Genomic DNA, 21,622 nt, shown 5'->3' with positions numbered 1-21,622 from the left:
GAAAATCAACAGACATTATTGTATGTTGTTAAAAAAAGAATACAAATATTACTCTTATAATTATGTTATAATTTTATGTTACTAAAGGCAGTCTTTAAGTAATATACAATGGTAAAAAAAAGAAAATCAGTCATTATAAAAAAAAAGTTTAATAAAAATTGTGCTTTAAAAAAGTTTTTTATCACAAAATTTGTTGAGGCACGGAAATTGTATTACAATAAAAAATTACATTTGAACTCAGGCCGAAAGAATTTTTTTTAAAAGTTCCTAACTTGGATAACTAGCTTTCTTTAAATTTTAATTTAGTTAAATAAAGCTCACAGCTAATACAACTAGTATGTTTGAAATATTAAATGTTATTGTTACACAAATCAGCTAGTCGACTTAAAGAAGCTTGACTGTAGTTACGTACAGACACACACAATGCCTCCCCCTTTTCACAGCCAGTCGCAGCCCTCGCGCAATTCGCTTCAGACTTCTAGCTCGGCGTTCGAAATGCTCCCGTTCGTACTTTCTCTAAAATGCTAAAATTCACAGGACCTCCCACCAGGTCACCCCCCGGTTTCCATCCCCCTAGTTTGGCCCACAGGCGGCGGCAGGACCTGCGTTATCAGCGCCACACTCTGTGCGCTTATCTTTCATGTGCGCTTCGTTCTTGGGCTCCATCGTCAGTTTCAACCCAGCTCCAGCTTCAGCTCCTGTTCGTCCTTTTGCCGTTCGTCCTTCGTGGCCCTCCTCCGCCTTCTTATCCGTTTGTTTGTCCGTGCTTCCGTCTCATCTGTGCGACCGTCCGCACATCCTGTGCCACCCAACCGGTCCCGAGTCCTTCGTCCTTCGTCCTGCCTGCCCTCCATCTCCACCTCCACCTCGTCCTTCGTCCTGCGTCCTTGTGTGTAGTTGGAAACTCTCGTTGTGCTTGGAGGAGCGAGAAATAACAAAAAATGTAGAGAAATCAACGTTGCAGCATTTGGAAAATGTTTAAAACTCCTTGCTCCTGCTGGGCACTGCTTTCGCATCACGCATACGCCGCGTTGTCCGGTCGGAGGATCGCCTGGAAAATAGGTGAGGGCTGGGGATTAGGGGGTGGTGCTGGCTGTGGGACTTGTAATCCCCGCAAGTAACTTGAGCACTTTATGGCACAACGCGCACGTGTGTCTGAATCTGAGCGTGTGTGTGTGCGTGTTTGCTTGGGTGTTAGATAACCAATTCTGAGCTGGGGAATCCCCTTAAAGCTGCGATAGCTCCCGGTTTTAAACACTCTTTAGGCTTTAGCCATTTTAATTACATTAAAAACTTTTGCAGGCATTAAATAAATTGGAGCCGAAAATGAAGATGAAGCCGAAGCTGAATCCTAAGATGGCAGCGAACGGCAAACTTATGTCACTTTGATCCTTGCCAGTTACTTTGGGCCAACTCATGCGAGAGACAATGGGGAACTACCCTCTGCATGCCTCACCCCTCCGCGCTGTAATCAAGTTAGTCTTTAAAATTGAAATTCCAGCATTAGGCAAGGAATGCGACCATCTATCTGAAAAGGGGTGGCTGCCAAAAGGATTCGAAAGGGGAGGTGGGAAGACTGGGCTGGGCTAGGAAAATTTGCTGCCGCTTATCTGTTTCAAATGTGCCACAGCACGTCGAATTTCATGCACCAAGAAATCATTATTCGTCACCCATTACAGTCTGTCAAATAAATCTTTACTAATTGGAATTGCATTTTCGTATCCTTACAATAATTTAAAATACTTTAATCTACTATTCAGCGCATTTTGGGCGTTTCAAATCAATTCAAACACCTGCTTACAATCTATAGGGCTATAGAGCAAAGAGCAATTTTTAATAATAGTTAAATCTTGACTAAACAGCAAATTAGTAGAAACACAGTAATCTAGTATTTTCTATCTATTTCCAACAAAATCATTTATAGGGTTTTATATTTTCAACTTATTTCCTACAAGACCACTTTCATAAAAATATCCTTAAGCTTAAACTTATGCTTGGGTTTCACTACTTACCCGATATATTAAAAAACCTGATGGTATCCTAATAACCTGACCCATAAATTGACTAGCAAATCTTGTTTAAACTGCAAGTTAAAAGTAATGCAGAAACTTAAAACATTAAAAAGTATTTTCAACCTATTTCCTACAAGACCACTTTCATACAAATGTCCTTAAGGAAAATCGTATTCTTGGGTTTCCATATCTACCCGATATATTTAAGACCTTGATGGTATCCTAATAACCTGACCCATAAATTTACTTGCAAGCGGCAAACACTTCTTTCCTTAATTAAAGTTAAAAATTAAAGTTTCTCGAAGAACGGAGAATGTACGACAATCGCAGTGTCACCATCACCCCCTCGGGTCCTTTGGCCGCCCCTTGGACCCCGACCCCCCCAGCTGTAACGCCTCTGGCCCTGCCCGTTTGGGCCGTCAGCTTCATTGTGTTTATTTCTCATGTTAAAATCAAATTCCCGCGTGTGCAATTTTTCATTTGGGCCGAGAGCCGGAGTCCCGAGCCCGGCGGAGGAATGAAAGGGAAGTGGAAAAATGTGTAAAGGTGCGTGTGCCGGTGGCGGGGAAAAACCCCGGGGTGTAGCGGTGGGGGTGGCCTTAGGGGTGGACTTGGGGTGGTGCGATTGCTCGGCTATGGCTCTTCCGGCGTGCTGTCTGACGTCAGGTGAAGTCAGCTTAAAGAACAACTTTGCCTACAAACTTTTAACGCCAGCTTCAATTCTTTCCCTTTCTCAGCTTTTTCCTCTACGTTTTTCCCTGCGAACGCGCTGAGCTGCATTTTGGGTAACATTTTCGATACCTGTCGGCATGTGTCGAGTACCAAGAGGTATTCCCCATCTGCCCACCCATCTGCATCTCCTCCATCCTCCCGGATCCTGGATCCCGGTTCTCGAATTCTCCTCCTTGGCGCCCGCATAACTTGCGCTCTAAACAAAACAAAAATGCGTTGGCAAAAGCGTAGGACCAGAGACAGTAGAACCAGAGACAGCGGATGGAAACCGAGGGCGGGGAATGTGGAGGGGGCGTGCCAAGGCAGGGCACAGGCAGAGGCAGCTGGCTACGATGACTACGATGGCGATGGTGATGGCGACACTGGCAACAGCAAAGGCAACGTTAGTGTGGGACACCCTAACCCAAAAGGTAGCTCAACTTTTCTGTAAAGAACAAACCAAATTGCAGCTTGAGACGATAAGGTTTCGAGGGGGAATCATCAAAAAAAAAACTACAAATATAGCATAGCATTTTGAACCCTGTCGGGAATATCCCTTATAGAATCGATTTATGTATATATTACGTATGTATATATTTTATGTATTACACATCCAAAAGCAAATATAAATGTGAAAACAATCTTTTTTATGCATGGTTATTCAAATATTACTTAAGAAGGTGTTTAAAACTATGCTACGACATTTATAATACATAGGTTGAATATAGTAACTATTTACAGCATACTTTTATACACTTTTTAAGAGCACAACCCTCACACAACCTATAACATATGATTGGAAATAGATAATAATTATAATTATTTAAATTTAAAAATGTGTTTATTGTAAAAAATCATTTTCAACATATGTACATATTTAATATATCAGAAAGTAAAACCTGTTATGTTACTGATTGGTTAGTAGTAGCTTACAATAGAGATTGTCGAACATAAATTTGACAAATTATCATAATGTTGATAATATCTTTTTAAACATACATCAAGATGTACATACATCAAGATGAGAAGGAACGGCAATTTCTTTATAGAGATTAAAGCTTAATGTGATGCGTTCTGAGGTTCTTTTTCATTTATAAGAATTTCTTGATTAACTTGAGATTTAAGTTGGTTATATATTATAACACAACGAAAATTTAGTTATTTTTTTTTTATTAATTTTTATCAATGTGGAAATTTTATTCTTAAGATTATCACACTGCTACCCAGTTAGTTTATTACACAGAAATATTAAAGGTGTCTAAAAGTATGCTTTGATATATTTTGAGCACTGTGCAGCATACTTTTAGGTGATTTTTAAAAGTGATTTCAAACCTCTAGAGCATTTGTTGACATCTGATAGTTAGACTTAGGACATACTGTTTGGAGTCCTTATAGAAGGATTCGGAAAGGGTATTCCTCTATCGGTTTACCAAAGCCCCCTAAGCCGCTCCATCCTGCTGGCTGCCTGCTGGCTCTGGCTGAAAGGACAGCGACAGGCCGCCGAGGACGAGGACGAAGGAGAGTCCGAAGAAGAGCCGGGGCGGTCGAGAAGAAAGGCTGGGGGCGAAGAGGTTGGGGGAGGGGCGGGCAGACACGACACACCAAGTGTACAATAGCTTTAAGCTTAAACTCTCGCACACTTGCACGCACACACGCTCAGTTGCCCCACACACACACACACACGTATTTGGGAATACAGGGCCACGAGCAACGAGCAACTGGAGAGAAAAAACAATATTTTTGTTGCTTTTCCCCGCTGCGTGCTGGGAAACCAGAGAAGTGGAGAAACGACGGCCCAGCCTTGGGGCGAAGTTCGTCTGCTTGTTTGGAAAGGGTAGGGCATACAGGGGGGAGGGGGGCTGTACGCGATCGGTGGGGCACCCTGTATTTGCAGCTGCTGACGGGGAAGAAAATTCACGGACGAACGCTATGTGTCCAAGTCCAAGAAAGAAAAATACTTGCCAGGCGACAGCGCAGCACAAACAGCCAAAGATTCCAGGGCTGCGGCAGTTCCGAAATATCCGAACAAATATTGGAGTATACTACTCTATAGCATTGACACCCGCGAAGGTCCCCAAAGTTGGACTCCCACGAACAGCTGAACCAACTGCATTGGGGGCTTTATTTATAGACATCACGGGGCGACCCCGGGGAAGCTAACCAGTAAGTTCCCGGAAACCTATACTGCCCTCCATGAAGAATGAATACCCTGTCACATGTGGAAATTTTTTTCTTACAATACAATCCTTTGTTATAGATATACGCCTACCTTATATCAGGGGATGAACCTCAGTAAATTCCCAAAGCTTATGGGAAATGCACTCTCATATAATAAATTTTCTATAGATCTTAAAACATATTAAAGATTTGTTGTTTCTTATATAACTTTAACTCTACGATTGATTAACCTTTAGGATACTCGCTCTATCAATCATAAACAGCACTATTTTGGGACAGTTTTGACCATCGCTCAGTTCCGAAATGGGTCATTCGGAAAGCGAATCAGCGCCTATCTGTGATCAGAGTTAAGTTTGCTTTCTTATCAGGGTACACCGAAAATTAAATGATATTTTTCGGTTTGTACAGCTGACGGAGGCCCGATAAGAATCCGGCCCCTCCGCCCAAGTGGAGGGTATGAAACTGCCGGGGGAGGACAAAGTACAAAATAGGCTGGACAATAGTTTCGAGAACCAAAGAGTTGGTAACATTGAATTTGGTATCCATAAGTATGTCTGTTATGTAAACCATCTGGAACTTTTTTAATTAAACAAAATATTTATTGAGTATAAACTCTTTAAATGATTTTCTAAGTTAAGGGTTCGTATGAAATTCTCTAGTGTTATAATGTAAACAGTCTTTGGTATGTTTATAAAGAAGGTATGTTTATTATTGGTAGTACTGTAGATTGATTTAAAAGCCTTCTGTTAATCTGGAAGTTAATGATTTGCCTTATAAAACAGAGATATTATGTAGGACTATATCTTGAGACACTATATAATTGAGGGTAGTATATATTTGGAAGTAACTTATTCTCGGGGATAGTATATATGCAGAGTATTATTGGTAGTACTGTAGATTGATTTAAAAGCCTTCTGTTAATCTGGAAGTTAATGATTTGCCTTATAAAACAGAGATATTATGTAGGACTAAATCTTGAGATACTATACAGTTGGAGGTAGTCAATACTTGGAAGTAACCTATGCTCGGGGATAGTATGTATGCAGAGTACTATATAGAATACGGCAATTGCAGCCCTGGCAGAATGGAGCAACATGGAGGGAAGGCGACGGCGACGGCAACGACAACGGCAACGGCAAAGGCAACTAAAGGCAAGGCGGCCAGGCAAGACGGCCAGCTCCAGCAATAGCTATATGGCTATAGCTACGGATACATCTACAGCTACAGCTACAACATCTACGGCTCCAAGGGGGCGGGGCGGGGGGCGCAGCGCCCATTTGAGGCAGCCATCAAGTAGCGAATTCGCCGCCACGGCATCGAGCGTTTGACATTTCCCCATACTTGCTGGCGCGCCGCCCCGAAAAGTATCTGAAAATCGATGAAATTCAACACAGGCAGGCGGCAGATAAAAGAATCCGCTACTTTATGGCGCGTCCGCCACCAAAATGTCTCGTATAAATGTGGCCCAAAGAGGCATTGGCAACGAATACGAAACTTTGCGGGGCCGATCGCCCCGGCAAGAATGGAGAAAATCGAGTGGATGTGAGCGGGTCGAGCGATTGAGATACTTTCTGGTACGGATTTCACCCCCCCTCCAACTTCACCGCTGCCAACCTAGTGGTGGGTAGTGTAGTCCAGAGAGAGACGGAGAGAGAGAGAGAGCAGAGTTCTCTCCCTGCGACAGAGGTATTGGTGAGTAGTATCTGTGTGAGGGCCTGCTGAATGTATCTCTCAGTGGCTGAATGAGCTTGAAATACGTTTTGAAAACACAACGGTCGTGCTAAAGTTAAGCAGCTCAAAAAGGGTCCATAAGTCATAAAAATGGGTAAACAAAATTTAAACCAAGGACCTCCACTAAAATATTAAGGGAATTAAAGAATTTTAAAACAGGAACTCTAAAAAAAAATACACATCAAATACAAGATTAATTATTTATTGCCTACATTTTGGGGCAGACATGAGATAATCAAACATTGCAATTATCTGCACAGAAACAAACAGACACACACGCATGGCAACCACATAGACAGTGCATTCCATGCACATTTCATGCATTTCCTTTGTGCTGGGCAACTTATCAAGTTTCCTGTCCACCAAATGCAACCCCAAAACAGCCTCACCCCCCGCCCCCAAAAGCACACGCACACGCCCCACCGCCCACCATTAAGCATATACAATATATTCCGACCATGTACTGAACAAACTGCAGCAGCAATAGCTGCAACTGCAACAGCAACAGCAACTCCATCAACGGCAGCAACAGCAACACAATCGCCACATCGCCATCAGCAATTCCGATTCCGATTGCATTTTTGTTGCACGCACATCATTTTTGTGTGGCTGCGGATAATGATTTGGTTACATTTGATTTGCCTGCCTATTTTTATGCAAAAGTAATACCCTTAGTTTACCTTAGCCAGAAGCAGACGAATCTATTTCCATTTTTTGGGTGCCAACTTAGCCAGTAATAATATAATACCCTTAGTTTACCTTAGGCCAGAAACAGACGAATTTATTTCCATTTTTTGGGTGCCAATTTAGCCAGTAATAACAAACATTACAATTTCAAGATATTCTTAATTTGTGAGTTTCGTATTTGTAATAATATAAACTAGAATATAGAATTAAATGCATTTATCTGAAGTTGCCAAATCTATTCTAGTTTTAAGAAAGTTAGCTTTGCAGGGAATAAAATGATAAGTTTTTATGCAGTTCCTATGCTTTTAGAGGTCGTTTATAAACAAATCATTGTTAAGACAATGCCCATATGATCATGGCTCTGTTGTAATAATTAAACTTCAAAACGTTTCCCATAATATACCACAATATAGCTTTTTTTTGTAAAACGCAGCCCTAACTACATTATATTTTATCATTTGTTTTAACTAGAGATCCTAATATCAACCCTTTAGCTACACTACTTTGTTTAATCTGATATTTTATGCAATTTAGAGCATCTGAAATGGCACTAAAAAATTCAGCTGCAGTTGATCCCTTTCCGATGATAATTCTGCGGTTAAAAGGAAGTGCTATCCTGTCTCCTGGCTGCGGTGGTCAACGGTTTAAATTTATTTATGTGCTATTGGTATATATTGCAACACATTTTAATATTCATTTCGGGGCGTGGCGTTGGCCAGCCTTTGCAATTAACAGGAGCAGATTGCGGATACAGGGGGCAGATGCGGTTCGAGGGGCTCAAAACGAGTCGCTCAGATCCTAAGGCGGATCAGGCCGGCTGGCAGGTGGCTGACACAGAAACCCGGCTGCCAGGCGAAGCCAAGCAACAGGCGAAGCAGCAATATTGGCAACAGCAACAGCAGCAGCAACACCAGCAGCAACATGCAACATGCAACAACAGTGGCGAGCACCGGACAACGACAACTCTTGACATGCATATGCAAAGGTCTTTCCCAGGTTTTGCGGCTCACAATCAATTTGAGAGACCTTCGCTCGCTTCTCATTGGGAACCCGCCAAAATGCAAATGACGCCAGCAACAACAGCAGCAACGTGAGCCCAGAATGAGAACTTTGACGAAGCCTTTGATGTGCGCCGTTGTCGGTGACTTAGTCACCCCCTCACAATGCTCCACTCCTCACCTTTCCTGACCAGAAAAACCCAGAGACCATAGCCCATATGGCACGCAATCTCGAATAATCAATATTGGCGAGCAGTCCAAGCCAACGAAAATGACGGGCTGGCCAGGTCAAACTGAGGCAGCGGAAGTCGTTGTCACATCAATGGCGACAAAGCACTTCCGCTGCCATTCTATTCTCCCTCGGACAAAAGGATGCTGCCTGCCTGTGATATTCCTCAAAAGCGGGCACTCGGAGAAAGAAAGACTGCTCAATAAACTGGGTTGAAAGCAGCAACATCAGCTACATTTTGAAGCCAGACAAACTTCGTCTACAGAATTTTTAAATACCATACTGTTTATTTGAAACACCTTTTAAACACCTCCTTTCTAGCTGAATACTATAAGTAATATTATTAACTGTCCAGTCTACACAAAATAATGAAAATGTATAAACTATTCTAATATAATGTTATTCAATATCAATCATTTTTAATAATCTATACCTCAAATAACAACTTTCATTTCTTACTTTCATTCAAATATTTTTCCAAGTGTATGTTACCTGATTTTGGAACATCTCCTTGGCAGAGCCTGGTTAAATTCTACTCTTCTACGACACAAAACCTCGTGATGCGTCGAAGAGCTAAAGAATGGGTCTTGTAAAGATATCAGGGGGTCTCAGGAAGAGAACAAAGAGAGTAGAATTTCGAGCAGGCTAGGAGTCTGAACCCACCTACATACAACCGCTGAGGGCTACGATAACCCCTTATCGCTGTCAACTGGCGTAGGTTCTCTGGAATGTCGGAGGGGCTGGGGCCCTCAACTGGGGATATATTCCCCCAGTACTTTTTAACATTTCTCCTTAGGTTTCGCTTTGATTCGTTGCCAGTACCGATCGTCGTCTGCTCTTTGTGCATTCTTTCAGTTTGTTTTGCGTCGTCTCTCTGTCGCCTTTGCCTTTGTCGCCTGTTCTCGGCTTTCCGTTCTCCGTTCTCCGCTCCCCCAATTCTCCGTTCTCCCGTCTTCTGTCTTCCGAGGCATGCAGTCATCGGCGACGTCGCTGAATTTCATTTCAGCCAAACCAAACCATACCAAAACACCAAAACCAAAACCGAACCCAAAGCGAACTGAACCAAACCGATGCTGATTCATCGAAATTAAAAATAAGTGTTTTGTATCTGTATCTCAGCGCTTGTTTCACATTCGCTGCTGCTGTTGTTGTTGTTGCTGATACTGATGTTGCCGTTTTGCTCACATTCCATTGGCGGTACTCCGATAGCTTAACTATTTTCCCTTTTTCCAAAAGAAGGAATGGGGTTTGAAAGTCGAAACTCTCTAATAGATACAGGTCGAAATTGATGTTTGTTTGCAATTCAATATCTTGTGTTGTAGGTACTTATATAGTTGTTATGGCTCCAAGTCTCTGTTTGGATCCAATATCAACATATTATATTTAACGTGAAATTTATGGAAGTACCAAATATTTTTTATAAAAATGTGGAATGAAATCCATCATATCCAATCCAATCCGTAATCCAATTCATAAGAAAAGACTAGCTTTAGTATCTAAATAGATAGAAATTTTAAAGTACATTGATCTTGAATTGAGAACATTCGTTCTTAAAAACCGTGTAAGTACATTTTGGTATCAATGTTCTCAATACTAGAACAACACGGTGAGAAGAAAGAAGTTAATTTGAGTTTAATTAAAGACTTTTTGACATATACAGTGCATATAAATACCGCCAATTCAACTTGATTCGAGCAAAATAAAAACATTTTCAACTTTCAAAATGTCTTTCAATTTTCAATAACTTTTTCAGTTCAGATTAGACCTTCCGAATTTGTTCTGTGTATTAATATGTTAACTTTCATAATATGACCTTTCATTGCTGTAAGTCTTCTTAAGTGGAACTATGTACATATGTGGCTTTAGTGGCAATATACTGTGTAACAGTTCTATAGGTCAAAGAAACAAAGGCTCGAACTTTTTTGGAGCAGATGCTGGTTCAAGTTAAGGAAGTTAGACTGTATTGAAAATTGTATTTAGATTGAAGGTTAACTGAAACGGGGACTTAAAAATATGATGATAATATGTTCTCATAAAAATAATTTGTAATTAAGGGTTTAAATTATATTTTATGTGTTAAATTTAAGTATTTACTATAGATTGTGAAATAAAAATCTACGAAAATCTGAGGAACTCAAAAGACAGCAAGCTGATCTGGTGAAGAGCCAGCCACTTCACTGAGGTTTCCCAGGGAAACTCTATATCACAGCGGCCCGATTAGTCATCGAATGCTTCCTGCTCTCGGCTCAAGGACACCTGTTTCCACATTCCACGCCAAGCGATCCGTGGCATGCAACATCCGCCGCTCGAACTGGCAAGCAGGTAGTTGTGTGCGGCTGCTGTGATAACCTTGTCGCGATTGCAGATGGTGGTGCTATGGCTATGCCCTATAGCATGGGTGCTAGAGTCTAGCTGGCAGAGCTAATGGTGGTGCCTCGCACATATCCTTCCTTGGTCACCTTGGGCGGCATTCACGAAATGTGTATCCATGACACGCACACACCCATACACTCGCACACAACCAGGGGTATCCAGGGGACACACATACGGGTCCGTTGTGGATTAAAATTTCTTCGTTCCTTCTACTTTTTTATGTACGTTGAATGCATTTCCCTTGGCGAAGAGGGAGCAAATTCAAGGCTTGGTGGGGAGGGGAGGGCAGGGCAGGGGTGTGGAGGGGGGGCATTTATTTTCGGCATTTGAAGTTAGTCCTTTGAAAAAACGGGGGTTTGAATTCAAAGCGCTAGACCGAACGAATCGCAGCGAAAGGGACAGGAATGGAAATGTGCGAAGGGTTGCTCGACGTCCTCTCCCCTCGGCTGTGTGTGTGTGTGCCGCGTATCTGTGTGTTTGAGTGGAAGGAACACATTTGGATGCCAGACTGCCGTCGAGTCTCGAACTCCCTGTGCGACATTACGGCCAAGTGTAAGCAGCAGCAGCAGCAGCACAGCAGCAACATCGAATCGATTTTGGAATTCGTCTCATGGCGAGTGTGTGGAAAATGCTGATAAATGGGAGTTAGACTCGGGATACGGCACCCAGGATCCCCCCTCGACGGCTTTCACTGCCACGGCCATGCTAATGAGACCCCCTCGATAAGGCCCCACGCACAGGGAAACTATAGAACTGATTTTGGATAAAATATATCAGAAATTGCTCATCTATTAAAGAGGTTTTTAAAACTTCCTTCATCATATGGTTTTTAAAAAGTATTCTTTTTATAATATATTCTAAGTCCTATAAAATTATACTATTTTCCCAATTTGGGTATCAAGACTCCCCCAAGAAAGCCAAACGCACAGGGAAACTATAGAACTGATTTGGAATAAAGTATATCAAAAATTGGTTTAAATAGGTTTTATGAAACTGACTTCTTCATATGATTTTTTAAAAGTATACTTTTTATAATATATCATAAAACCTATAAAATTATACTATTTTCCCAAGCAAATTTCAAGACTCCCATAAGAAGGCCCACGCATAAGGAAACTCTGGAACTGATATTAAATAAAATATATATCTAAAATTGCTCATATATTTAAGGGGATTCATTGAAATTCTAATCATCGTATAGTTTTAAAATGGCTGAATTAAACCTATACATTTTTTTATTTTTTCTAAGCTGACTATCAAGACTCCAAACATTTTAACTAAAGTGTGTCATTTTATGTGGTAAAAAACTTGAGTATTATCTACTACGTTTTAAATAATTTAAGATCCTTAAATTTGTACGCATCTACTAAAAAACCATAAATATTATGATGGCTTTGAATATATAAGATCCTTAAGCATTTTCTTAGAAAAATATATTTATTAGGTTGGTTTTGGAGACAATTATTTCAATATGAACAATTCTTCTTCCAACAACTTACATTGAAAAAAGTAGTAGCTTTAGAATTACAATGACAGTACTATAGTACTATAGAAAACTATTTTTTAACAGAAATTTTCAGGTCAGACAAGTAGATTAAGCTTTAATCTGCAATCTCTTAATAAATTCTGGGAAATATAAAGACATAACAAACATATTTGAGTGATGTGTCATTGATTCGCTTTTTTCCGTGTAACAATTGCAGCTGTCCCCTCCGCACGACGCAATTGCAACTGCAGCTCGCCGGAATTTGGTACCCAAACCCCCCCTCAGTGAAAACCTCCCAGCCACCATGACCGATAAGTGATGAGGCCCGCTCGTTCGGTGGGTGGTTGCCCGTTGGGGGGTGGCTCCGTTTGTTTGCCGTCGTCGACGCATTGATAAGATAAGCAATAGGCAAGTCGAAAAGCCTGACATCGGGCCGAGGGACCCCAGAAACGTGGCATAGAGGGCCGGGACCCCGGAACCCTCTGTAGCCCATGGCATATAGTCGTTGTTGTCGTGACTCGACGCTTTCTTACGGCTGCGTTTCAGAAAATTCAAAATTCATAGAATGCAAATGTTGGTTAAACAACATTTTTCCCGGCACACGACCGTGCTCCCAGGTCCAGTCGCATTTTCCACCGTTCAGCCGCAATCGCAGTCGCAGCTGAGGCACAAACAGAAACAGAAACAGAAATAGAAACAGAAACTGAGACTGAGACTGGGACCACACCGATTCAGGTCTCGACTAGGAAGCATTGGAGGAATGGGGCGGTCGGCGAGAGCTTAAGTCAGGTTTTGTGAGTTGAATTTTAAGTAAAACTAACTTAAACGGGCCGCTCAGTCCAGCTTATAGCACTAGAAATACCCAACCTTATACCGGGATTTACATTACACCGAATAAGGGGCCGCGGTATCTGAAGGGGAATTTCCAAATCAGTATTTATTTAATGATTTAGGAAAAGTTATTGTGCTTTCAGATTAGAAACTAAGTGACTTGGGATAGTTCTAACCAGAATCCCCTAACTTGAGAACTTTTCCATTGCATAGATAATCCGAAACTGGGACATCTCGTTCGTATGTATGTGTATACAGAAAACCACAATGAATAACTCTTTTTTTTCAGCTTACCCCAATGCGTCATATAAGCTTTAGATTAAAGAATTAGGATAAACCCTTTAAACTTGTAAGAAATTTTGGCAGTATATCTGTTTTATTAGTAAACAATTTTTCTTTTAAGTTCTTGTAAATGCATTGGAGTGCTGCATTGGAGATGTATCAAGCTGAGTCTATTTGAAGTCAGATATTGTGACACAATCCTGCCTTAAGTTCTGATCCGATTATGAAACATCCTTTACTCTTCCAAAGATTAAATGGAAACTTAGAGATTTCCCAATTCTCGACTTCTCCATTGCAATACAAGGCAGTAACAAATCGGGGAACACTTTGGATTGCAGACCATCATCAGTTTAACCTCTTTGTAAATCGGATCCTCGCATTAAATTGCGAGTCCAAGTATCGGGCTATTTCGAGCCAGTTTCAGTGAAACAAACCTGCTTAACGTTCTCATCCTTTGACAAAACTTCCTTTATAAGTCGATGAATTAAATGGATATTTAAGGATTTGCCAATTATTGACTTCTTTATGCCAATACAATGAAGAATCCAAGCAGGAACTCTTTGGATCGCAGACTATCATCAAAGTAACTTTTAAATTTCGAAACCTCTAAATTACGACTCCAAGTATCGGGCTATTTCGGGCCAGTTTTTTTTAAGTCAACCAGCCTGCAGATCTAATCCTTTAATCAAACATATTTATACGTCGATAGACTAATTGGAAACTTTAGAATTTCTCCACTCTCGACTTCTCAATGGGAATACGATGCAGAAACCAAGCAGTATGTCTTTGGATTGCAGACCATCATCAATTTAACCTCTTGGCAAATCGGATCTTTGCATTAAAATATCAAATATCAGGTATCAGGCTATTTTGAGCCACTTCTTATTAAACAAACCTGCCTCCAGTTCTGATCCTTTAATGCAACATCCTTTACACGTCGAAAGATTAATGGAATCTTTACGATTCCACAATTGTCAACTCCTTTATGGCAATACGATGCAGAAACCAAGCGGGAACTTTTTGGATTGCAGACCATCGTCAATTTAACCTCTGCAAATCGAATCTTTTCATTTAAATATCAGATATCAGGTATCGGGCTATTTTGAGCCAGCGTTTATTAAACAATCCTGCGTTCAGTTCTGATCCTTAAATGCAACATCCTTCATACGTCGATAGATTAAATGGAATCTTTAGGATTCCTCAGTTTTCGACTCCTTCACGGCAATACGATGCAGAAACCAAGCGGGAACTTTTCGAATTGCAGACCATCCTCAATTTAACCTCTTGCCAAATCGGATCTTTGCATTAAATTGCGAATCCGAGTTCCGAGGCGTGGACAAAGATGCTTCGGGCTGTTTAAAGCTTTAATTTCGGGGTCCCAGCGATTGAATAAAATTTCCGATTGGGTGGTTTCCCCCTGTATCCATGTGTACCTTTGTGGGAGTGTGCGTGTGTGTACATAATCACGCACACACAGCTCTTGATGCATACGCACATTTAATGCAAATTTAAGCAGTTAGCAAGCAAGTAAAACCGTTATGTGTACACAGGGATATGAAGCTGCGCCTATACGTGTGCGAGTGTGTGTGTATATAAATGCAAGTGTTTGTAAATGCATCGATGCTTATATATAATGCAGGCAATATAAATAATTGCAGTACATAGGCGGTCGAGCGTGAGTGTGTGCGTTGCATAACCGCATATGCTATGTACGCTCGTATATCTGGATGTGCGTACGTATGTATATATGTTTGTACATAGGCATCTGCATCTCTGGCTGGCTGCACATTTCATTGCAATTGCATTAGTGCTGGGGCCCTTTGTTCATTACAAAATGCAGACACACACACTTTCATGCGGTGCCGAATAAAATAAATTTCCCACAAAACATTTACGCACTTGCCGAGCAAGATAAACAGCCAACTCCAACTCCCATTCCCCACTGCAATCAATAAAATCTCTGGCATTTGTTTAATTTTTATACATATTTAATTTATTTTCTCTTTTCCATCTTCAGCATCGCCAACGTCATCGTATCGTTCAAAATTTTATGGGGGGTTTCGCCTCCTAAAACAGAAATATCAATTGTCGAAGTAACTTAGATCTAGGGCTAACTCACAATCGAAACTCAAGGGGTTTTCAGAATCAACATAGTTAATATAATATAGCTTGCAAACGGAATTAAGGCATTCGGTATATTGCGTTTTAACAAAAGGTCATCGAATCGGGCTCATTTAACTAATCCAAAAACAGAGAATCGCAGGAATAATCGAGACTTAACATAACATTGTACATATTTATTTAATTTTAATTTATTTAATTTAATCCTCTCTTGTCGCTGCTTAAATAAAATTACGTAATTGTTGTTTTAGCATTAGTTTTTGTTTGCTTGTGTTTATGTTTTCCTTTTTATACAATACATTTTATATCACAATAGAAAAAAGAATTAATTCGCACATTCTTTTCAATCGATATCTTCTCTTTTTGCTTGCTTACTTATAAATTAAACAATAAAAAATTTACAGAATTTTCTTTAACGTTTGTGTTTGTTTGTGTTTGTTTGTGTGTGTGTGTGTGTATGTGTGTTTGGGTGAGTTTTTGCTATTAAACAAGGTTGTTTTTTTTGTTTTGTTATGGTTTTATAACTTGTGTTAATGGTTATTCTCCCCTCTTTTTCATTATTTGACTAATTGTGGCTTGACAAATGTTAAGAACTAAGAATTAAGTTTACGCGCTTTCATTAAGTGTCTACTATTAACATTGTTTTTGCTTAAGTTTTCGTTACTTTTTTACGTTTACGTTTTAATCAACTAAATTAAACGGCATTACTAACGACGCTGTACTAAACAAATTCGCAACGAAGACGAGAAGAAAACGCCGAGGCACAAAAACAAAAAAGATACAAATACGAAAGACAAAAAAAAAGGGAGCACACAAAGCAAGAAAAATGCGGTGGAGAGCGACAAAAGAGAGGTGGGAGAGTCAGTCAAGTCGCCGTCGCCAGAGCTTTAATTCCCCACACCCCCTCTGTTTTTTTTCTCTTCTGCTTTGTTGTTTTTATCGTAGTTATTCTCGCTGCTGTTGTAGTTGTTGTTGCTGTGGCAATGGAGGACGCTGGCTTTTGTAGCCGAAGCGTGAATTAAAATAAACTATTTAAATTTATTTGCATCTGCTTAACTGCGGCCTGCATTGCACACACACACATGCGTGCCCGGGTCTGTATGTGTGCTGCCCACTCTCCTGGCTCTCCCCCCGCCACTACCCCTCTCTCCTGCTGCTTATCGCGCGTCTCCATCGCCATGCACTTTGTTGCTGTCGGCCATAGCTGCAGTTGTTGTTGTCCGCTGTTTCTTTTTCTCTCTTTTTTGTTTTTTTTTTATCGCTGCGTGCGTGTAAGCCGACGCCAGCGGCATCTCCCCTCTCGCTCTGGCCCCCTAGGAGCACAGCACAACAAAACACAACGCAGCAGAGCGAGCTCCATGAAGAGTGCTGCCTGGTCCCTGGCCGGAAACTAGCTAGATCTAGCGGGAAGTCGCTCAATTGAAAAATTTGAAATTTAAGAACAGTCTTTTTAAGGAAAACTGAATTATCTGCTTAGATTCTTTTAACACAAGCTGAGTTTTCAGCTGAGTTTTAATAGAAAATGGTCAAAATATGATTGAACGGGTTTTAAAAATGATGGTTCAACACCTTACCATGGTGTTTACAGCATCTATGTGAAACAAAATATGGAATCAAAAACTCGGGTCGTGTTAAAAGGTCTATATGAGCTGTCATTACTAAAAATGCCTTGCTATGTTATTTCTGATTCTAAACTTTTGCTAGCTAAAAACAAGCTGAGCTTGCAGCACTCTCCCCCCGAAGCCGTCTGTCTCTGACCCTCTTGCCCCAACTCCGCCCGCTCGCCTTGCCCGCTTGCGTGTGTGTTAGTGTGTGTGTGCTTGAGTGTGTGCCTCATTGTTTGCTTTTTGTTGTTGCCGTGTTTTTCTGTGCCTCTCTGCTCGTTTCTCGATTCGTACGAAAAAAATGTAGTACAGCGTGTGGTATGGCAAACGAAAGCTATGAGTTCTCAGTGTATCTTGTCTGCTTCTTTCCCCGCTGCTCCTGCCCCGCCTGCCGATCTACCGATCAACCGATCTACTGCCCTCTCTTTCCCACACGGAATCTATGGTTGGGAATTAAAAGAGCCGCGAGCGGCCTCCTCCGCCGCACAGGCGTTGCAATCGTGGTGGACGCATCACCTGACCAGCCAGAGGCCCAGGTTGAGCTTCTGCAGCTTGGGCAGCTTCATGATGATGTCGATGCCCTTGGAGCTGAGTTGCGTGCAGCCGTAGAGATCGATGGTCTTGAGATTGGTCAGATCCTCGGCCAGTGTTTGCAGGCCCTTGTCCGTGATCCGGCTGCACTGACCGATATTGAGGTTCTCCAGCTCGTGCAGCGCCTTGGCGATCTTCAGCATCCCGTGATCGGTGATCTGGCACTGGTTGAGGGACAGGGATCTCAGCCTGTAGAGACCCTGGGCTATGTGCGTCAGGGCCTGATCGCTGATCTTGTCGCAGAAGCTCACGTCCAGCGAATTGATCCCGCTGCCGCCCTCGGTGAGGTAGGCCATTCCAATGTCCGAGATGTTGTCGCAGGAGCGCAGATTCAGTTGCTCCAGCTTGGGCATGCGGGCCAGGTGCTTCAGTCCGCTGTCCGTGACCGAGACGCAGAAGCTCAGGTTGATCGACTTCAGTGAGGTCAGACCCTGGGCAATGTGACCCAAAGCCTCGTCGCTCAGCCGCTGGCAATCCTGCAGCCCCAGATACTCCAACTGCAGGTTGCCTTCGGCCGTTTCCCTCGAGAAGCCGGCCAGGTGACCTATGCCCTGATCGCTGATGTGCCAGCAGGATCGCAGATTCAGATGCTTCAGCTTCTTCAGGCCCCACGCAATCAGCAGCAGTCCTGTGTTCGTGATGTTGCAACAGCCGCCCAGTTCCAGGGTCTCCAGATTCCTCAGATGCTGGGCAATCCGGCCCAGACTCGTGTCCGTGATCTGTTTGCACAGCGAGAGGTCAAGGGTCTTGAGATTGGGCAGGTCCACGCTGAAGGCATGGCCCAGATTCATATCCGCCACATTGAAGCAGCCGCTGAGGTTCAGGGAGGTCAGAGCCGGCACGCCCAGGACGAGATCCTTGAGTGAGCGGCGCAGCGAGAGGATCTGCACCTTCTTGATGCCCCGCTTTACCAGGCAATTGAAGAGACTCGGGCTGGAGCGCTTCAGGTGCAACTTGGCCTCGACGCCCTTCCACACGCTCTTCGCATAGGCCGCATCCCGCCAAGCGGTGCAGACCTGGGCCGCCCGGCCCAAATCCCTCACCGGCAGGTGCTCGAAGATCTGCTCGAGGAGCTCGGGGAACAGATTGCTGATGTGGGTGCCCTCCACCGGCGGCGGACTCTCCGGCGAGGCGGGCCTGTGCGGTAGGTGGTGATGATGATGATGGTGGTGCTGTGCGTGGGCGGCTGCTGCTGCTGCTGCCGCCGCCGCTGCTGCGGCATGCTGCAAGTACAGCGCGGGGGGCAGGGTCTGCAGTTGGTGGTGCGGCGGTCGGTGGTGCAGGGCGTAGGGCGTGAAGCGCAGCAGGTGGTGGTGGGTGGTGGTGGCCCCGGTTCGCGTCAATCCGGGCAGCTCAGTCTGTTGGTAGAGTTCATCCATGGTGGCCCAGCTGGGCGCTCCTCCTCCTCCGCCGCCGCCGCCTCCTGCTCCACCGCCAATCGCCGCTCCTGGCGCTCCGCCACTGGTGGCCGCTCCATTGCTCCCTGAGCCGCCACAGTGGCTATTCAAGTTGTTCAACACCGCGATCGTCTGATGATGGAAGGGCAGCAGTTCCGTGTTGGTAGCCATCTCCTGCGCTTGGATTTTTACACTTGGCTTTTGCTCTTGACTGCTACTTTGGATCTACTCTGGCTATAGTTTCCCTATATAAGCTGCATTTTACTGTTTGTATGCTGGGCTGAAGACTAGTGGGGGTTCACTGTGGTTCACTCGCGGCGCGCTGCACTGTAACTCGAGAGCACTGCGTCGTGTCGTGGATGATGGTGGTTAGTTGTAGTGTCGGTATAGTCGATAGTCCCAAGTCCCAGAGGGTCTCTGTGTTATTCTGCGTTCTTGCGGCCGAGACAGAAGCGATGTGCGCGAACCGGACGACAATGAAAAACTTAACTCGCAACGCCGAGGCGCCTTGCTTTTAGCCACGGTGGAGAAACGTCGATGGTAACATCGCCTTGCGGAGAGAGCGAGGGAGGATTGGATTTATCTGAGCGTATTCAGCCATAAGGTTCGTGCGGAGCAGAGCAGGTAGCAAAGTGCGCTCACTCTCGCTTACGCTCTTTGTGCTCTCTCTCTCTCGTTGCGTCGAGCTGAATGCTGAGTCAACGGCGGTTTATAGCTAGTCTGGCTTGTTTAAAGCTGGGTTTAAAGTGTGGGTGGCACGAAATGTAGTTAATATATATAGGATAACAAGTTTTAAAACCTCTTGCTGAGATATTACAGCTTTTCATCCCTATGAAAGGGTGATATGATTGACAAAGACTATATGCATTCGTTAGTGATCGATTGTGGTACCATTTTCTAACTTTCTCTCTCTTGGTTTTCGAATTTCAAACCTATTTAGGACAGTTATCAAGACAGTTAGACCCTTACTATAAGCTACATTTTAAACACTTACTCAGTGGACTATTACATATGGATGTTCCTAAAGACGATATGATAATTGTTCATGGTTTTAAGCCTAGATAACTTATGGTAACTAAGAAGAATTGATCTCGAATCCCTCATATTCATACTGCTGTTATTGTAACTTCCGTTGGTGTGGCTTGCAAAATTCGCAATTTCGCGAATTAAGCTTTCTTTCCTGCTTCTAGTCGGGACATGTGTTTGTGTTTTCTGTAGACACCCCTGCTATAGATTAAAAATATTCTTGATAACGTAAGCTTCCCGTCTTGTTTTAAAGCAGTTTTTAGATTTGTCAGCACTCTCATCACTGACTTGAGAGACTCGAACCGCCGGAGAGACAGAGAGAGAGCGTAAGTGAGAGACTAATGCTGGTTATAAGACCAGGCTTGGATTTATCTTTGGGTCTGCTCCAAGTTTCAGGTTATTCTTTACCCGCCGAACCAAACTCAATGCCAAACTCCGACGCATTTGTTGTTTCTGCTGCCGCTGCATTCCGAAGTCGAGCAGGTACCTGTCTTCTCTCTCCCCCTCTCTCTCTATCTCTCTCTTTCTCCCTCTGGCGCATCTGTGTGAGTGCGATCGCTGCTCGCTACCTGCGAACGCAACAACAACACAATCCCGGTTTCCAGGAAAATATTAACGATAACTCCAAAAAGAAGAAAAATACATTGCCGCACACACAGAAACAGAAACAGATTGGGATGCACAAATCCAACGGATGGCACAACAATAGCGAACGGGCATTGTTATTGATACTAGGAAAGCCATGCACTCTCTCTTGTGCATTTGCCTTTGCCCCCTAAAAAAGGAAAACGCCGCCGTCTTCTTTGCCTTCTAAAAAAAATAGAAGAAAAGGGACAGGATCGAAGTTGAGAAAGGCCCTAGGACAAGGGAAAATCTGAGCTGCTACCTGACCCCGAAACGCTCACACCCGCACCCTCAAACAAACGCACTGATATCAGCATCCTGGAGTTGAGGAGGTTTGCTACACTGAGGAAAAATTATTTCCAATAGTTACATAAAACTTAAAATAAATAATACAAAAGTAACAAGTGTTATAAAAGTTATAAAATTAGTTAAATAATAACCAGTTTTACTGATAACACTAATAGTTTTCTACATACAGTCAGTCACAAAAGTATTCGTTGCATGGTGGTTCATAGACAAATTCCGATTTTTTTACGTTATTGATTATTTTATTCATCACATACATATTGTACATATGTACATGTACATAGAGCTATTTACGAAAAAGACTTAACTAACCCATACTTACATATAGTGCTTTCGAGTACAAAATATCTCCCAAGTGTAACTTACTAAGGTTAGATCTTTTATAAAGATCTATAGAAGTAATTATTTTTGTATAATGGAAAAAGTATACTGCTC

The 21,622-nt window shown here is 42.7% G+C and overlaps 1 protein-coding gene and 1 long non-coding RNA gene across 2 annotated transcripts; one reads left to right on the top strand and one right to left on the bottom strand.

Moving 5' to 3' along the window:
- Positions 1–13,310: 13,310 nt before the first annotated feature.
- On the top strand, positions 13,311–13,850 carry LOC119551406. Its single transcript, XR_005219540.1, has 3 exons — positions 13,311–13,476; positions 13,526–13,585; positions 13,640–13,850. It is a non-coding gene; the product is annotated as an uncharacterized LOC119551406 (long non-coding RNA).
- Positions 13,851–16,562: 2,712 nt separating this feature from the next.
- LOC119550392 (F-box/LRR-repeat protein 14) lies at positions 16,563–19,727 on the bottom strand. The gene has a single exon (XM_037859043.1). The coding sequence runs from the start codon at positions 19,400–19,402 to the stop codon at positions 17,756–17,758; it is 1,647 nt and encodes a 548-aa protein (XP_037714971.1). The 5' UTR covers positions 19,403–19,727; the 3' UTR covers positions 16,563–17,755.
- Between the last annotated feature and the right edge of the window lie 1,895 nt (positions 19,728–21,622).

The sequence above is a fragment of the Drosophila subpulchrella genome, chromosome 2R (assembly GCF_014743375.2).
Source record: "Drosophila subpulchrella strain 33 F10 #4 breed RU33 chromosome 2R, RU_Dsub_v1.1 Primary Assembly, whole genome shotgun sequence".
Taxonomy (NCBI): Eukaryota; Metazoa; Arthropoda; class Insecta; order Diptera; family Drosophilidae; genus Drosophila; species Drosophila subpulchrella.
This window is presented reverse-complemented; position numbering and strand designations above follow the sequence as displayed.